Source organism: Cyrtonyx montezumae, unplaced genomic scaffold, assembly GCF_038088225.1.
Source record: "Cyrtonyx montezumae isolate F1298 unplaced genomic scaffold, pur_monq_1.0 scaffold_10, whole genome shotgun sequence".
In the NCBI taxonomy this organism is placed as follows: domain Eukaryota; kingdom Metazoa; phylum Chordata; class Aves; order Galliformes; family Odontophoridae; genus Cyrtonyx; species Cyrtonyx montezumae.
Window position 1 is genome coordinate 46,180,131 of NW_027071826.1, and position 20,171 is coordinate 46,200,301.

Sequence of the window (20,171 nt, forward strand, 5' to 3'; positions counted from 1 at the left end):
AGGCCTGCCCTGAAAATCTTCAGGGATGGGGCTTCAATTCAGTTCTTAATAGTTCTGTTGTTACTTGAGTTGATTTCATGGTTACTTGGGAGTGAGCATTTTGCACTGGTCATTGGTAAAAAAAAGTTGCCTTGTAGGAAAAAAAAAAAAAGAAAAAAACCTAAGCAATTTCATCATCATTTCCACCAAGCAACGCTCTAAGCTTTTTAAGGTAAAGTCGTGTTGTAATCAACAAAAATAGCATTTTCTTTGCATTTTGGCTGTCCAAATGATGTTCCAGCGCCCTGAGACACTGTGTCTCCCTCAGGAGTTGATGCAGTCCAGAGTTAAAGGAATTCCAGAGAAGGCAAGAGCCACAGGCACCACAGGACCTGGCATCTCTATGCTAGCTCTAACACAACCAAAACCGAGCAGGAAAGCGAGTGCTGATCAGGAGTGCACTTGACTGAGGACACCCGTCATCAAAATGAAGCTTGGCATAGACAGTCAAATGTTCAAGCTTCACAACTTGGTGCAGCCAGTCGCACACAGAGACTATGTAGCCTTTAAACACAACTAGCATGCGTTTCCTGCCATGCAGTATGGCTTCCACTTGAGGAAGAAGAAAGCAATAACTGAGTTTGCCACCAATTATTCAGTCATGCATGAAGCGGAGCATCTGAAAAATGCTGCTGCGTTCTGGAAACATACTGCTCTTATTTGATATTGCTGTATAAGCATCAAACTATTTCGTTTTAAAAGCCGTGGTAAATTTATGAATGAAACTGTGCAAGAGGGGATTTAATAAGAGATCCACAGCAAGTGTTCAGTGGTCTGGACGTTGCCTGCCACCAGGGTAGCATGAAATCATTTGATAATTAGACCATGGCTACGAGGATTAGCATACCATAAAAATATAGGGCTGCATTATTTATATTTATATAACAGATGGATCTTTAAAAAGGTCGTGCATTTTTAACGAATGCAACATCACGCCAGTGTTGACAGAAGATTTAGAGGTGCTGCAACACAGCCAAACAAAGCCTAAGAACACCACCTTTCCTCTTCCTCCCTTTTCTCTCCCACATTGGTCATAGAACAAAGAAACAAATGCGACATAATCTAATCTCTAGAATTAAATTCATAGCACTAAGTACAGTATTCATAGAGCATTAGGTTTAAGGATGCACTGTTTTCAATTATGTTGTAGGTAATCATAGGACTCCCACTACAAAATCTACCTGAAGGACCTGTGCTCCTTATTTAAGTCCACAACACAGGGATGAGAGAGTAACAAACCTACCTACAACTACCAAAACCAGTAAAGTTCTGAAACTGTATTTTGAAAGAAAAGCAGCAAAAACTGAACATGTAAGTCCACGGGGACAGATGACACAACTGGTGGAAGTTGTTGATGGATGGTGTTCCGTTGTACAAAAGAGGCTGAGGGAATGGCAGTTGTTCAGCCTGGAGATAAGAAGGCTCCAGGGAGACCTCACTGTGGCCTTTTAGTATTTAAAAGGATCTTATAAACAGGATGGATACCAACTTCTTACACGGTCTGACTGCAACAGGACCATGGGGGACAGTTTAAAATTAAAGAGGCGAGAATTAGGTGAGATGTTAGGTGGAAGTTCTTTGCTCAGATGGTGGTGAGGCCCTGGCACAGACTGCACAGAGGAGCTGTGGATACCCCATCCCTGGAGGCATTCAAAGCCAGGTTGGATGGGGCACTGGGCAGCCTGGTCTGGTGGGTGACAACCCTGCCCACAGCAAGGGTTCTAGGATTCTTTGATTTCACGCCAATGCATTTTATTTACTCATGTCCAGACACTTGCACTGGGAATAGACGGTGGCGTGGGCAGAGGTAAGAGTGAAGATGAAACTTTTTAATGTTATTTGTCTGATTTGATGGACTGCATACCATCGGCCGCACCTCGAGTATTGTGTTCAGTTTTGGGCCCCTCACTACAAGAAGGACATTGAGGCCCTGGAGCGTGTTCAGAGAAGGGCAACAAAACTGGTGAGGGGTCTGGAGCACAAGTCTTATGAGGAGCAGCTGAGGGAGCTGGGATTGTTCAGTCTGGAGAAGAGGAGGCTCAGAGGAGACCTTATTGCACTCTACCACTTCCTGAAGGGGGTTGTGGTGAGGAGGGGGTGGGCCTCTTCTCCCTGATAAATAACGACAGGACGAGAGGGAATGGCCACAAGTTGCGCCAGGGAAGATTTAGATTAGACCTGAGGAAACATTTTTTCTCTGAAAGAGTGGTCAGGCACTGGAATGGCCTGCCTAGGGAGGTGATTAAGGCACCACCCACCCCTAGGGCTGTTCAAGAACCGTTTAGATGGGGTACTGAGGGATTTGATTTAGTAGTTCAGTGGGTAGGGATGGTGTTAGGAGGATGGTTGGACTAGATGATCTTGTAGGTCCTTTCCAACCTAATGTACCTATGAACCTATTGTATGGAGATGTAAGTTATTTAACTTGTGATTAATAGCTCACTTTAAACTGTAGACTAACAGATGCCAATATTGCTCATTAATCAATTTACCAGGTAGTAGTATCATTAATTACGTAAAGCATTACTCAAGAGGCCATTACTTAAAGACAAAATCACGTACCAACAGGCTAGACAGTGAGAGTTTAGATGGAAATACAGTGATATCAATTGTGCTTTTTAAAGGCATTCCTTAATGGCCCAACATTCATTGAACTGAAAGTTTCAGCTGCCTAATCATTTCTATTGTCCCATGAATCACAGGTGGGTAAGATTACTTGAAGTAACACCAGGATTTTTTAAAAGGAGGTACCAATGAGACACTAACACCATAACAAAGAATTAACATTTTTCCAAACTCAAAGCACCGAATGAATATTTTATTTAAAGATGTAAAGCAGCCTAGCATTGGAAAGATCTTTAGTCCTAATTTTGGCATTATATAAGCCTGTGGAGAAATCCATGTGTAGAAAAGCTTGGGAGAAGAATACAACCCTCAGTGGTGGAGTAAAACTGCGGTTTGCAAAAAATAAATAAAAATATAATTAAAAATTAAAAAAAAAATCAAGCCTCAGTTTCTAAGAGGTTAGAGTTTGCTCACACAGAATCTTATTTCATTTAAAGTTCTTGATTGTAACACTAGAGGTCAAGAAGGAAGACTACCACTTTGCACACTTTTACTCCCCCCTCAACTACTTTAAAAGGGGCAAAGAGAAGAGGAAAAAAAAGTCCATTGCCTAGCTTCAGAAGAAAGGAAGTTTCAAAATCAGATTTGGTTTTATTTGTTCAGGACAAACAACAGCACACCCTATCACACCCACAGCACTAATGAGCCATTTATTTATGCAGTCCCTTCAGTACCTCTTTTTAATTAAACTGAGATTAATCTGACTCCCGAAGCCCACTTCTACAGGCTGCCTTAAAAACAACTACAAGAAAACCAGAGGACAATAGCAGCCAGCACCTCTGCCTTCCTGCAGCCATCACCGTAGGTACAGAGCTGCAAACACGAGGTAAATCTCCGTCCCACCACCACGCGGCAAATTTAACTACACCAGCAAGCAACGAAATTTCAATACAGCCTTAAAAGCGAAGAGTTCGCCGCATCAACAGCATTTTTATTCATTTTCCTGCAGCTTTCTCCACGTAAAATCAAGTTTCGTAACACAAAGCGATCACGCTTTCAGCCCCTCCCACCCAGAGCGGCGGGGCCAAGGCCGAAGCAAACCGCGCAGGGCGCCTGCGGCGATGGGAGGGCTGCCTTCTTCTCCTCGGTTTTAAAACCCACGAGCCGTTCATTCTCGCTCCCAAAATAAGGACAAATTCAGGAAAAGAACACTCACCACAAGCCCGTAGGACACCCTCCATACCTCTTTTTGCCTCGCTCCACACACCCGCTCCCCCGTGTGCAGCCTTTTCTGCGGGGGCTCAAACAGGCTTCAGCTGTGTCTCATCAGCCTCAGGCCGAGGCAGGTGAGGAAGCTGCTGCTTAACCCCTTCCAGGCCGTGGCCACCACTGCCTATCTCTCAGAAACGTGGTGGGACCGTTAGAGCAGCACAGACGTTTTCTGCTGCTTTGCGTGGCTATTTGTGGAAGGTTGAACTTTCCTTCCTTCCCCATGGCAGCACGCTGTGCTCTAGCCTTCAGCTCCATTGCTGCCTTAACTGAGGTGGCCCTCCAAAGCAACCCAGTGTGTGCGGGACTGACTGGCACCCAAGCTCTTTCATGTTTGTTTGCTTTTTCACTTTGGAGGCACTGTGCCCCTCTCTGAAGAACCACTTAGTTCCAACATGTGGTGTTATTCCCTCGCAGAAACAAGGCAGCCCAGGGGCAGGCCTGGCTCTCCTGGAAAGCAGGGCTCCAGGGCATGGAGGAGGAGCCCAGGACATGCAGGTGCAGCTCCTCACACCCTTTCTGACCCAGCTGTGCAGGGCTGGACACAGCTGAGGTAGCCCAAACCACAAGGGTGGTGGGGCCCTGCTGCGTTACTTAAAAACCAGAAGTTAACATGATCATGGCAGAATGCATTTATCCTTAAGAGCACAGCTTCAGTGCTGCCTACTTTTGTTGCTTCACCTACGTAACCAAATAAAAGGCAATATAAAAAAATGAAAACTAGAGCTGTTTGATTTTGTTGCAATCCAAGTGTCTCCTGTAAGCAAGGGTCAGACAAACTCAGCTGTTAGGATTGCCTTTGCTTCTGGAGATGCTGAAGAACAAATAACACCAAATCTTTTTCCAGCTGAGTTGCTTTGTGGAAAAACAGAGTAAGGTAAATACACGAGAAGGGCTTGGATTGCTTTGAACTAACCACAGACAGACAGGCTAAGCATCTGTGAAGGAATTTAACGCTAATCAAGGGGTAAAAAGGGCTTCCTCTGTCATGCCATAAGAAGTGTGGATCTTTCCTCCTGTTTCTCTCAACGTAAGCCTAATGTTTACAAAACCAGAAGTAGGGACTTAACACAATGTTTATTATTTCATTCCTGAAGTGGAAACAAATCAGGGTGTTTGATTATAGTTTCTGGACACCACACTCTACTTCCTACTCTTGCTGATAGAAGCCAGTATTTTCTTGCTCTTAAAAGCAGGAGACAAATGTCTGCCTCTCAGATTGCTTTCAAAGTAACTGCCTTGTGCTGCAGGAAGCAAAAGAGCATTTTACCATTAGCTTGAGCAGCAAGAGAAGGGCCCACAGAAGCACAGTGATTGGATTAATTCTTGTTTTGTTCTGTCCCTTACTTTGTCAGTTGACACTTTGCACTGAAAAACACCTTACTCGAGAGCAAAAGAAACAGCTTTCTTTTAATTCCTACCCTCTAAGATGATGTCTGCCATATAAAGAGTGACTGAAGTTCATCTTTGCAATTTTGAATGTTAGGCAACTGAAGACTTGGCTCAACGTCCAGTAAATAGCATTTCTTCCTTTTTCCTCAGTTTGTAGTTTTCTGAAGCGCATGCACTGCTGAAAAACAAAATAGTAAACACCACGTGTTGAATCACATAATAAAGTGCTTCAACAATGACAGCAAAATTAATTGTAACAAAATAAGACTCCTTGATGTTTATTAGATATTGTAAGAATGAAATGTACAGTATAAAAATTAATACCAAAACTATTCACAACTGGTTTTGACAACACGTTTTTCTTTGCATTACCTACACAAGCAGCTTTCTAACAAGTTCTGCTGAGATCCATTTTTATATTTCAGGATTTTAAGCATATCACTGCTCTATCTACAAAATTAAAGCAACTAAATTTTTTGCAGCATTTTGGTGGCATTAGTTAGGAACGAGCAAGACAGTAACATTAGTTTAGAGGGAAAACAAACAACAACAAAAAAGAGTAGGTTTGTTAAAACAAAATGTTAATTCTTCAAGTTCATTAATATAATTGCTTTTTGAAATTCCAAGCCTTATAATTGTACATTTTCAATAGCGAACACTTGACATGTTTAGATGACAAAGTTTTTCTACTTACATTTTTCTTTTAGACAGATTAATAATCCTGTTTTTTTCCCTAATGAATTTTCACATCTTTAATATCAGTGTGAGACAGTTCATTCTACTAATGAAATAGTTGAGATATTTCACAAGATGCCCATTTTCATTTAAAGTATTAGTTATATAAATGAATGTAAAATGGTTTTCATTTGTTCAATCTCTGTATTTTCAGTTTATTCAGTAATATTGTCTAGGAAAAAAAAAGTTACTACTAATGACTAATACTACTAACCTAAAACCATCTATCTGTCCGATAAACTACATGTTGTCCGTACTACTTTTTATGACAATATAAAATACATAATAAAAAAAATGAAATTATGACCAGGGAATATTGCATACAGTTATTAATAGTGAGAATTTTTCCCTGATTAAAAAATAATATCTGTATCTTCATTTCCCATTCATACTCCAATTTGCATTAGGAAGATGACTTAAATTGCAAAATTCTTTTTATAGTATCCAAACATTTTTTTTCATAATAGACACTGAATGTATCTGCACAATTTCAATGCATTCAAAATAGTAGGCTGCTGCTAGATATACCCACGTATCAGTGATATAAAACTGGAATGGGTGCCTCAGAGCGCTGGGTCAGCTTCAGAGAACAAAATAGTTGGTGTTCTATCCCTCGAGGTGTCTCAAATATAAATCACCTTTTAAGTTGGCACTTAACACAAGAACTCTTAAAATAACGCCTGCGAAATGAAGACAAATCCCAACACAAATGAGGCAAACCAATTCTTTAGAAATACAAAAGTCCAAAAATATTCTTGTTCCTTTATCTTTTAACATTAAGCTGGTGAATTTTTTTACAGATATTCAGATTATCTTATGCTAGGACCGGCTGGACTGTTTACTTTCCTTGTATTTATTTATTCTTAAGACCACTGGCAAGAACAGTCTGTAGGCTCTTGGATTGAATAGCTGACCCAGGTTGAATTACTAGTGCAATACAATTGCACAGTTCGTCTATGCAGTCCGAGCTCCCTGCAGCATTTGCAGAATCTTGCGTATGTGTTGATGTTGTAGTTATATATGCTTGCAGATGGGCACTTTCCATCACATGAAACAATGTTCACCTGTAAAAAAAATATAAAGAATAGCCATCAAATTTAAGCTATTAGGAAATAAAGTTAGGACTTCCTAAACAAGTCTATAAAGAAATTAGGCACCCAAAACCAACTGCAATGCAATGAAAAAGTATGTATTTATTCTATTCCCTTATGAAATTCTGCTGCATTTGAGTAATAAATGAGATAAGTTGCCTAGATAAGTCTCAACTTTTATCTCATAGAGATTAATGATTACTTTCTGTTGATTTCAGTAAGAGAAGTTTTTGCTATTAATATACGCAAAGAAAAAGCTTCAGTTTTGAGTTCTAAAATATAGCAACCTTGGCTCGGACATGGCACTGAATGTTCCCAACAACTTCTTACAGTATTGATTTCAGCAGTATATTCATGTGGTGTTAATATGCTGGCAACAGCAAGGAGGAATATAAAGAAAAAGCCAACAATCATTGCTATGTTAAAACATTAAGACACTCCGTGACAGAAATAGACACCAAAACTCATAATTTTTTCAAGTTCAGTTATCAGGTTTTGCATTGCTGTTTGAGGCATTTCTTAACACTGAAACTAAATTTTCTGGCTGTGTAACAGATCAGTCTACAAAATGTACTCTGTCATTTCGGAGGTTACAGCTGTTACGCTATACTCTTCTATTACAGCTTTTTCAGGTGCTCTTACATCTCACACAAGACGTCTGCACTCTTGTTACTGCTCACATTGCCTTACTGCCCAGCAAGAGGTTGGTATCTTCCAACCATAAATCATTCAGTAGACATACAGATAGTACCTCGTTCTTCCTGTGTATGTCACAATACGCTCATGCTGCTGTCTGAAGATGAACTTCAGAATCCAAGATCTTTTGTTGACATTTAAGATGGCACTGAAACACTTTCTCAGGACAGATGGAAAATTAAACACAGTAGTTTTAACTGCAGTATATCACTGGCAGGTGTCTGTTGTATCAAAGTTAATTTGCATATATTCATTGCATTGTAGCATAAAGTCAGAGCTTGGATTTGCACTGAATTAATTTGAGCCTAAAAGTGTTCAAAAGCAGGAGACACATCCTCATATGTTTTTCTTAACTGAGAAGATGATCAGTGATAATGTAAGGAAACAAACAGAATGAGATGCAGACAATAGCACCATGTTCATTTTTCTTAATATCATATTAAAAGAAACTTTAATAGTTATTTACTTACTGGCGTGTTACTCCTGCAGTCATTCTTGCGGATAGTCATCCTAACAGTCACCTTTTTACAGAATTTTCCATCTTCCTTACCTGCAAAATGGGCATTGATTGAAAAAGCATGAGCTCAAACTTGCTAACATATCAGAGATAAGAACATTCCTGACTGTGTAACGGTGTCAAGAGGCAAAGAATATACCTAATACATCTCTACAAAATTTCTTGTGACTTTGGCAACACTTTGCACTGAGTTCACTGCTTTTGAAACACTTCAGTTCCCCTCTTAAAATACATCTCCTTGTATCTCCAGTAATGATTATAAAAGTTCCATTCTTCATTCAGAAGCCTTTTAAAAAGTAAGTCTATGCTGTCTTTCACAACATTTTGTAAAACTGATCAATCATTCCCATGAGATGGCTTGTTAAAGATGCATAAAATGTGTTTTCTATTAAATAAACCAAACCTTAATAGTAATAACCAAGTTCCAGAGATATAAATACATTTTAAAATAAGTAACTAGGGCTCAGCATAGGGAGTGTGTGTGTGTGTGGGGGGGGGGGGGGGGCAGGGTGGAGGAAATGGGGGGATTCTGTATATTTTTATTAAATAAGAAAAAGAACATAGGTGAATAAATTAAATATTTTATTGACATTTTAACTCACAAAAGCATTTACAAAATATGTGTTGAAATTGAAAGATGGAAAGAAATTACGAAATGAAATAAAAGCAGTTAAACTTGACTTCAGGAGACAATCCTGGGCATTTTGAAGCAGAGCAACAGAGTTCAGTCTAAAATTCAGCTGTCTGAAATCAGAAAGCACAATATTTTCTTGAGATGATCCTCTCTAGGTTGAAGAAATCACATCACATTGAAGATCTGCAAGAAAAAACAGATTTTACACAGCATGATACATTCCCACATCTCTCTACTTAGAAAACTGCATTTTTTTCAGCCAAGCAAACCAAAGGTGCTAGCTCCAGAAAAGCAAGGGCAGTTAAAAGGCATTGGTTTTACCAATATCTTAATACTGAAGTGTGACAGAGTTTTATTGTTTCTTAATGCCCAATGTCCAGTTTCCTGCTCTAATCACTGTCAAATCAGGTTAAACTGCTTCCAAAAAAGAATTTTTCTATGAATTTTTGGGTTTGTTTGCTTTGTTTTGGTTGTGGGTTTTTTTTTCACTTTTCAAACAACATAAGGACCTGCTACTGAATATAGATGTAGCATAAGTTTCTAGAATCTGAAAGAAAGGACAGTGATGATTTTTTCTGGAAGGAAATAAACAACTACAATCAGAAATATCTGCTAGTTCTCAACTATTATTAAATTAGATTTGCTTAGGTAAAAAAGAAATTGAGAAAATAAGAAAAAAATACTTCTGAATATAAAAATACTCACCATTGTTTCATGTTTCTCAGAATCTTTTTCATGTACTTTCTTCTTTTACATTACACATGACGTGTAGGATGGGGAATTCATTGCAGCTGTGGCTATGACTTCATCTGAGCTACAGCAAAACTGCATCACATTTCACAAAGAAATAAATATATAAAGTATTTCTATGTATGTATTTTAATGTCCAGTGGCTCTTAATGAGTTCTAAATATGTTATACTTTTCTCTGAAGGGCCTTTCAAAACGTGAAGATTTTCTTATATGGGTCGTGTTAATGAGTTTCTTTTTCACATTCTGTATGATCAAAACTCCTTCCTTGGTTTTGTGTTGATTCAACAGCTTTGTCATTTAAAGTGCTGTCAATATAAAGGAGTGATACAGACTTCAGTGTGGTATTCCTAAAGTCAGGAGTGTAGCTTAATGAAGGATGTGTCACTCAGCAATGTACAAAATTACAGTCAACATCATTTCTCTGAGAGAAATATGGAGAGATGTTTTGACAAAATAAATGCCAATCTAACTGCATTCATACCATGTTACAGCTCCAAAAGTTATCATCCTCTATTAGCCATAACAAGTAAAATCTCCAGTTTTCACAGAGTAAGCCCAGGCTTGCTATTTTTAGTAAACTGTCCTTACTACAGCAGGGAAAGAAATAGATACTTCTACGGAATATGTCACTGTAGGCAAAGCCATATGAAATATCCTATGCAAAAAAAAGTTATTTTATTAAACTAACTTCAACAAGCAAAGCCATTAGTGTCTATGTTCTACAGCACTGTACACATAATGGAATTAGCTTCCTTTTTTCAAACACAATAATTAACACATGCAGCAAGCTAAAGACTATGCAAGTGCTTACTACCAACAGTATATTGTTGGCTAACAACAATGCACTGCCCATGCAGTGCAAAATGAAAAACAAACCAAACCACAATGTGAGCCATTCTGAACCATAAGCAGTTCTACTACACTGCAGCTTTTGGTATAACCAGATAACATCAGGCCTAGTGCTCCTATCTGGGAGTACATTGTTGGAAATCAACAATGATGCTGTTTGGGTTGATTCTACTAATTTCAGGAAAATGTACCTTTATTACAGCTAGCATAGGCTGTAGGAGTGACTGGGCTAACAGGGAATGGGAGGAACACTGACACGGAAGAACCTGGTAAGAATATTACATATTGAACAGTTTATATGTTATAAAGGATTCCCTATCAATATGAAACACTTTGAAGCTATTAGTTTTTAACATATTTCTGAAAGGAATTCAACATTAAAAAGTCTCTGTGTTACTTGCAATGCATAATTTCAAAACCAGGAACAATTCAAACGTACTGCTTAGGATGCTGCATTACATCATGAATCTATTGCTTTTATTTTTTTAACTGGTTCAATCACAGATGTCTTCAAAAAAGTTATTTCTGATCTACGTCGGTATAACTAAGACTATCTAGTATCCCAAATTTAAGTTGGTCTTTGGGGCTGTGAGAAAGAAATAGCATATTATTTCTCTGAGCCATATTGGTAAAAGCTCTCTGGATTTTCATGGTACTTTTGAGGCTTACACAGAGGACTTTTATAGTTCATTTATTAAATGAAAGAAAACACAACAGTTTCTAATCATAAAGTATTTCAAAAGAAAATGACATGCCAATAACCCTTCTCATAAAATGTCTCACACAGTAACAATTGACTGATAGCTCTCATGCCAGATTTGTTCTGAGTCAGACTTAACATCATGATTCACTGGCCATGCTATCTATAAACAGCTGTGAAATCAGTGACACGAATATACTTGTAAATGCAAATCTCCAAAGTCAATGGATATTTTTAAGTGTTTAATCTTCTTTTTGTGATGAAGACTACATAAAAAACTTTATTTTGTCTTAATTATTTGGGAGTGTGGTTGTGATATCTCTCTAAATATAGAAGCAGTGTCTTCTGCTGTGCTGAAAATGAGCTTGATAGACTTTTAGCTGCCTTAATATATATTGTTCAGAAATTGGTTCACATGACTACTAAGGCATTGAGCAGTAATGTCAGATAATCTCAAAAACCAAACTCAAGGAGTCATTGGAGAATCAGATAAAGAATTAGGAACATGTGCTTTAAACACAGGTCCATTAGAATGAAAAATCATGAAGAAGTGGTACTATTACCTTACAGTGGTGAGGAGCAGAAAAGAAGCAGATCTACATTTTCAAGAAGCTCTGTACCACAGCATGTATACATAATTAAAGAAACCAAAAAGTGTGTCCTGACTCACAACATATACTCCATTGCAGTAACTCTGCACATTATGTCATATCTGTTAGAAATGATCGAGTCCCATTCCGACCAGCAGGAAATACTTGCACATTTCTCCAACTCTCTCCCACAGTTTATCTCCTATTCCTAGCTCTTAGGTTATTGTTCCACATATGCAAATAGAGTGAGAATTTTGTACTTTTTTAAAGACAATATGACAGTGCCCATTAAAAATAAATCTCCTTTTGCACTGCTTTTAAGGTTGTCAACTTCAGGTATTAGAACTTAAATTCCTCAAGTTAGCTGTTTGTTTCATTTAGTGAATGAGCCAAAATGATTCCGTTACGTATCAGGATATGAAAACAAAAGGGTACTTAGCTCATGATTTATAGTTGAGAATTAGCAAATTTAGAACATGTTCTGTAGAGAATTATTTCATTTTTTCCAGAACTTTTCTTTACTAGCTCTCATAAGACATCAAAACAGATCTTAGTATCAGGTGAGGGTGGGTGTTTTTCTTTGTAAGTTTTTTTGAAAGACGTAGCTGGAAAGCTTTTGAAATACATCTATTAACAGAATCCAGGATTATATTATAATTAGTTAAGTAGTTACTGCATTAACTTTCAAACAGCATAGATCAATTCTTTTTTTTTTTTTTTTTTTTTAACCAGATACGAAGATGTGAGTGGAGCTGAAGCATTTTTAAGGAACATTCCAAAATACAGTAGCTTTTAATTCACAAGATGCAGCAGGGACTTGACCAGCCGTGGACTGTGTCACTAGATTAAATCCTTCAGTACTAAACCTTTTTTTTTCTGGTTAAATTCCACTAGCTTCACTAGTCTTCACATAAATGAGATTGGGAAGAACACGTCTTTTGAGATCAGAGTCAAGAACCAAACTTAAGTAAAGAACCAAACATTTCTAAAGTAACAACAGATCAGTTTTGGTGAGTCTCAATGAGTGGAAATTTGTGAGTTTTGCTAATCACTTACATGTTTTGCAACATCCTTCCAGGAATGGTACAACATAGCCTCCAACCTGTTCAAGAAAGATGATGGGGGGGAAAAAGTCAGTTTTTTCAAACTGTTCTTAACATCTACCTGCATGTCTGCACTATTAAGATCTTCCTGATAAATTTACCATTATATCTTCATAACCTTACTTGGGCAAAAGACTCTCTCTGAAGAACCAATCTGTTGTTGTCAGTGAGAAAGAACTACAACTACAATTCTAGGACTGCTCCCTCTTTGTGTGCCATGTAAACATAGAATTGGAGTGAAATGGAATTGTTCCCTGCATACATTTGCTGGCACTTAGTCTAAAATAGTTTCACAAATTAAAAGAACCTTTGCTTCCCCCGCAGATCTAGTCCAAAAAGTCTCAATGTTGAAAATTTTAATGATATTTGGACAATCTTTCATTTTCTTCAGTGTTCCTTACCACTGTGATGAATCAAATTGCTACGCACAAAGCGAGTTATAAAGTTATTCAAGCAAGAAAATCATCCAAGTTCAGACAGCTGCACGAGAAGCTGGTTTAATGTTACAAACCTCCAGAAAAATATTTTCTGAGAATGTGGCATCTCCAGCTGTGTAACAGGGGAGTCTGGTGGCATTGCAAGAACTTACAAATGTCTCCCTTGAGGTCAGAGAATCCTTTGTCAATGTTAATCTTTTCGTGCAATCATGAATCATAGGTGGAATGTAAACGATGTATAAAGCACTGACCTTTACACATTCAGTTTCATTAAAGGGTGGGCAGCCAACCGAAGATGCAACTAGAACTGATCCAATTGCTGTATTCACGCATTCATATCTCATGCAGTTTGAAATCCAAGTAGAACCAGGCTGTTAAAAACCATAAAACAGAACCTTTAGTCAGCATATCAGCAAAAACAATGCTACAGATACTCATCATACAATTCCAGTGAATCCAACTTCATCTGAAACAAAAATAAATACTTACAGCAAAATTTGATGTAGATGCACCTTAAAGTTCTGCTAAGTGCAGAAGTTGAAGTCCATTAAATCATGTAAGCATGTTCTACAATAGACAATCTATTGTTCTGCAATGTATCAAAATCCCTTAAACCTTGTAGATAGCTATGTGATTGACTTTCCAAAAAATAATGTTGAGTAAATGCAAAACTATCCCTAGTACTTAGCCAAAAATATCTCTTCTTTGCACAATTTATATGTCAATTTGTGTATAGTATTATCTGATTTTTTTTTCTTTACTTCTGAATACTTTGAGGGAGTAAAACATTTATAGACCTACCTTAAAATTGGAAACTGTCCCATTGTTGAAAGTGTGGAGACATGATATGTTCTTACAGCTACCGCAGCAAGTTGTTAAATCTTTTGGAGGTTGATAGACTTGGTTCTGCCAAAGTAAACAGATTATTCCTTGTATGAAACCACTGTGCAATTTGACATTTCATTAGAGTAATGGGCAGATTTTTTAGGGGTATTTTATTTTAAGGACAATTTTTAAACAACTTTCAAATGCACATAGCTTGTGTTTGCATGCTCTGTACATTCAGGAGCCTTTTAGAAAATATACAGTACCTTTGATCTTAATCAAAACATGGAGAAAATCCATCTCAGAAAATTAACTGGTCTTTCTTTAATTTTTAAATGTCAGCTTGACAGCTTATATCAATAACCATTGAAATTCTATTTTTTTACACATTAGACAACAAACAAAAACAGAATTTAAAAGTAATCCATATAATACTCCCATGGTTATGTATCATGTTTTGTAAAAAAAAAATTCACCAAGATATCATTTCCTACTTTAATGTAGCTGTTCACATCACATTTAAGATTCTTCTAATTATTCTCTTCCCAGTTCTTATTGACCTAATGACTGCTATGTCTGGCAATTTGTGCCAGCACAACATAGCTAAAGCTTAAAGATGCACAGTAGCAGTATGCTATTACTCCTTTAGTCCACTGCTTCTCTGTATGGGACTCTGCTGACACTGGGTCTCTGCGGTACCTACTTCAAATATGTGAGATGGTACCACAACTGGCAACTTTCTGTATTCTCAGTGAGAATAAATCTGTCCAGACCTTCAACCATCTCTCCATCAGGCTATTGCTAAACTCTCCCTAAATACAATGCAATGTTAAGAAAATTAAGATCAAATACAGTCCACTTGTCTTTCTAAATGGGAGCAATAGTACAGTTATTAATGACTATTCTATCCATTCTGTGCCTCAGCCAGACAAATCAACGTGGTATTTTATTATCAAAATGGGTATTGAGAGAGTTAAGTCACACAATAAAAGACTTAATGAGTTTATAGATTCATAGATACATTAGGTTGGAAAGGACCTACAAGATCATCTAGTCCAACCATCCTCCTATCACTATCCCTACCCAACTACTAAATCAAATCCCTTAGCACCTCATCTAAACGCTTCTTGAACAGCGCTAGGGATGGTGCCTCAACCACCTCCCTAGGCAGGCCATTCAGTGCCTGACCACTCTTCCAGAGAATAAATGTTTCCTCAAATCTAATCTAAATCTTCCCCGGCGCAACTTGTGGCCATTCCCTCTCGTCCTGAATTCTGATATTCAGCATACAGAAACAGAAGACTTCACAGCGTAAACAGATTATCTACATTCTGAGAAAATACTGAAGGGAGGGAGATTTCAATAAACTCCTATCCAAGAGAGGTAGTATATTGTTGTGGGGGGGGGGGGGGGAGGTCTCATGGTTATTGTATCCATGTTCTACTGATGAAAAAAAAAAAGTAATTAAGAACACCAGTAACAACACAGATGTCTAAAATCTTGAATTTCTTACAGCTTTGCACTTGACAGCACAGGCTACTGAAGTAGTGTTTATTCTGTAGTATTTAGTGGAAGGATCAACCACGTTTGTACAATAAGAAATACGGCAGATGCCATCGAGACTGTGTTCCACAATTGTCTGTCCAGGTAGCAGCACACCTCTCTCGTTACTCAGGCAAACTTTGTCTCTCACTAGAGGAAAATAAATAAATAAACAAACAGCACACTCAGGACAGTTATCTTGGTATGAAAACATTAAGTAAAAGTGCTTTGAAGAGTAAAATAGGAATGGAAACAGCTACTCTACCACTTCAAGAATTATAGGTCAGATTTTCAAATATAAACTGCTAATAATAATAGTCTAATCCTTCACTACAGTTGCCAAATTACTTCAAACATAACTCCTCATGAAATCTAAGAATATAACATTTTATCAGCAGCACCACAAAAATGACAGTGCAGACTTCAATTGGTTTTAATACTACTTTAGAATAAGAAGAATTGTGCCTGAGAAATGCCTGTTTCTCCCCACTTACTATGGAGGGAATAGAGCACAATTAGCCCAGAAGTACGTATCTTTGTCACAGAAATCTATGCAAAGATGATCTCAGCTCTACCAGCCAGCTGAGTGCCCCACATAATTAGTTTTCTCAGACACTGCTGGGCATTCTCCAAGATGAGTTCTGCATGGCACTGAATGCTGTTTCCTTGATCAAGTAGAACACGTAAGCATACCTAACCAGCACCTGAGTAGCCACATAATGGGCCAATGGGACTACTCCTAGACATCAAGTATTAATTTTAGTTTCTTGCTGGAGTTCTCCATCCAGCTCATTAAAGCATAAGCTACTTAGTGAACACCACCCAACATTTCCCAAATTCTATCTACTATTTTTGTTCACAGGCTTTGCTACAGGAACTAACAGAATCCAAGGACAGGCTATAATCGACCAAGTATTTAGTGAGTGATCCTATTCTCTTGCCCTTTCCTATGCTATTTGTGAATTATGTCAGTTAATTCTTTCCTCCTATGCACTATGCTCAAATCTCAAACGTCCAATTTATAATAAATCAAACATCCAAATTATAATAAATGGATAATTTTCGTTTGAAAGGGTGTTTATTTGAATTAGATTTTTTCCAGACTTACCACATTTGTATTTAACACAGTTACATATATTTTCTGTACTGTTCTGAAACTGTTCATCTATCTGAAGTTTCTGTCCCTATGGATATAAAAGCAGAAAAAAAGAGAAGTGGAATGACCATTTGCTTGTCTGTATCTTTTTACTTTACAAACCTTTCCTCAGAGGTTCAAGTAACAGTATCTCTGACCACCCAAAAGCTACTTTGGAATTCCCTTTGCTCTTCCATAGTGATATTTAATTTAGTAATGACAAACAAATACTATATTTGTTACTATGTTTTACATCTGAAAAATTGGAACAATTATTGTTGTCAGTGCAGGAAACACTTAAGACAAAAAGGATGCAGTAACTTGCCTTTAAACAGAACTCTCCAAGCAGTACGGAGTTTATTTTCGCGTGGATTAACTTAATGGATACGAGTAGTATTACACTTTTGCAGCTGTACGTTGTTATAGTTTACATACATGAAAATTAAGACTTTCCTCCCAATACTAATAACTTGCAATACCTTGTACTAAGTTTCTTCATCTATGAGGTGGAATTACTAACAGCAACATCATTTGCAAAGCCTTTTGAAGTGTACTGACTAAAAATCCTCAGTAAAATCAGAGTACTATATCCAGGGAGTTTCCAATTAGATTTTTTTTATTGATTATTCCCTTTGCAGCATTGTTTTCTGGATAAAATATCTGATATTGACTGAGAACTTAACCCAGTAATGCTAGTAAACATTTTTGCAGTGCAGAACAAGTCATGGGGGAATACATCTTAAAAAGCTTTGGTGAGTCAGTGATTTGAGTACATGCTACAGATAAGCATGTACTGATGTGACTTTGTCACTATGACAAGTATCATTAACAAAACACTGATGCACTGTACTGACAACTGAAGAAAAAATTCTGTCTTAGAAAGCATGAAAGCAGTTCTTTTCTATGAATACTCAGAGTGGCATATGACAAGAAAAAATCTGAAGAAATATCAGTGTCATACAGTCATTTTATTCAGCAAGACGTTTAAACCTGACTTCTTAAAAAGTGATATAGCTTCTAGTAAAACAGTTTAGATAAAAGAGAATGACACACCATTCAATATTTAATTGATAAAACTTCTAATAGAATACTGATTGATTCCATAATTATAAAAGCATGCTGACAAATAAGATGGATTCCATACCAGTTTGCACTGAGGTTTGGGGATCATTTCACATGTGCATTCTAAAACAAAACACAATTGCAGGAACAGTGGTTTAAAAATCTGCATATCGTTTCTCCAAAACAAAGCATCAGAGAAAACAGAAGTTCCACATTTTTGAGTCAACACTGAAGAAGCCTTGCAGATACTTGAAATACATAATCTGGGGAGTCCAGAGTTATGTCTGGTTTCTAATCTATCATGAAAACTAGTAGCCGTTTCTATGACCACCTTTAACCATTCAGAACAAATTGCAGCACTTTATTGTCTATGGTCTGCCTGAATATGTTGAATAAACTGATCATTGTAGCCTCTAGCTCCCTTGCAGTGATGACAATTGTCATGAACAATATAAGGCAGTAGAGAATTGTGTCTATGGCATAATAGATGGTTGTACTACCACCCTTGTGAACTGGCAAATTCCTGACCTCATCCTTTTTTTTTTTTTTTTCAAGCCATAAATAATTTACTGACTGTTAAGAAATTGTCAAGATGGGAAATCACCCATTTCAGATGGACAAATTCTACAGTATGCTATCATTCTTATGAAACAAGGAAAAAACAAACCAGGCAGATTCATTACCACGAGATGATTTACAGTCTCATCTGTTCATGAGTAAGTCACCCTACTAGACCTGGCTTATATGCACAGCACATCATCATTTGCACATCTAGTCAGTAATTTTTTAGACTTAAATCCAAGTAGCCAAAGCTCTTGTGTTTTACTGTCCAAGGCAGCTAAATGAAAATTAATCATTTTACCACAAGTCCGAAAGGGGCAGCACTTCTCTGGGCTCCATACCTCCACCAAAGACATGCCCAGCATACATTTGAATTCAGGACAGCGATGGATTTCACAAACTAAAATTAAAGAAAATAAAGTCCAGTATACAGAAGGTTGACATACTTTGATAAGTAGTAATATGAATCAAGGAATACTAAACAGCTTATTTAGTAAATACCTTTAGAAAAATCTTACCTGAGTAGACTGATGATAGAAATGTGTTAGCCATCAGATCATAATAATGTGGTGCACATCTATCCGAAGCAAATATTTAAAACAGATAAACTATTTCCAGAATTTAGGGTCTGAAGTTTATCTCCATGATACAGATATTCAGATTATGCTTCAGACACACATTTTAAAAGTAAAGAGTAAAGAGATGATAGCTTGCTTGTATGCACAATGAAGCTGTATCTCTAATCCACCATTTTTTGAAACTGAACATCCACCCTACAAAATTTGACATGTTCTCTATTACCTAAAATAACAAAATCAAGTCAAACTTACTGCACTGGTAGGTAGGGCAGCACCTTTCCGTAGTATTGTCATCCACAATAAGAACTTCTCCTTCTTGACATTTGGGTATTTGATCAGAGCAAGCCTCACATGCTGGGGAAAAATAAAAAAAAATAATTATTTAAATCTAAAACATAGAAAGAAATTTTTTTACTGCTTAGGATAACACATGCCTGTAAGTTTCTCACAGACACATATTAAAAAGAGCAGAGGTACTGTGAAGTCGTTCTTCCATAGAGAATAGGCTAATTTTCAGTGCAGCTTGCCTTTTCTTCGTCCTCTGCTATAAAAAGAAATGATGAATATGATAACTGTAAGTCAGATCATAATGAACAGGACTTTCTCTCCATTTCTTTTGTTGTGAAAAATTCTGATCCAAGTCCTATTTCCAGGAATGCTTCCTCTGCTAGAACTACGGTATTTTGATCCTCAGTTAAAGGCAATTAAAGGTGATCCCAGTTTTATCCTTCCACTTAAACACACAGCAAAATCACAGTAGATACATTCTGTGCAAATTCCAGCTCAAAGATTCAACGTATCAAAAATCAGCCAAATAAGCAAACAAACAGAAAGGTGTTGCATGGATAGAAAAGTCAGCTGTAGAATGCTGCTGCCGCATGTTCAAAGTGCTTTCCTGAATATTGTAAATGACTGAAGTGTATTTCAGGTTCTCTTTTAAGATTCAGATTTTTGCACACAGCAATTCTAGTCAAGATGGATCAGTCTGTGATTCACAGAATCTACATTCAATGTAACTATAATATTTTTGTCATAAAGAAAACACCTGTTTGATAGCAAGTAGAACTTCTAAACTGATACTGTAAGTACAATTTTATTA

The 20,171-nt window shown here is 37.3% G+C and overlaps 1 protein-coding gene across 1 annotated transcript in view; it reads right to left on the reverse strand.

The window, feature by feature from the left end:
- Positions 1-6,863: 6,863 nt before the first annotated feature.
- The window catches only part of OTOG (otogelin), an 87,558-nt gene continuing 74,250 nt past the window's right edge, over positions 6,864-20,171 (reverse strand). Inside the window, exons 47-56 of the mRNA XM_065755742.1 lie at positions 19,325-19,426; positions 18,796-18,894; positions 18,016-18,056; positions 16,845-16,920; positions 15,708-15,886; positions 14,171-14,275; positions 13,621-13,740; positions 12,886-12,931; positions 8,258-8,337; positions 6,864-7,064 (exon numbers count right to left, since the gene is read on the reverse strand). Coding sequence (XP_065611814.1) covers positions 6,864-7,064; positions 8,258-8,337; positions 12,886-12,931; positions 13,621-13,740; positions 14,171-14,275; positions 15,708-15,886; positions 16,845-16,920; positions 18,016-18,056; positions 18,796-18,894; positions 19,325-19,426 — 1,049 coding nt within the window. The remainder of the gene's footprint in view (positions 7,065-8,257; positions 8,338-12,885; positions 12,932-13,620; positions 13,741-14,170; positions 14,276-15,707; positions 15,887-16,844; positions 16,921-18,015; positions 18,057-18,795; positions 18,895-19,324; positions 19,427-20,171) is intronic.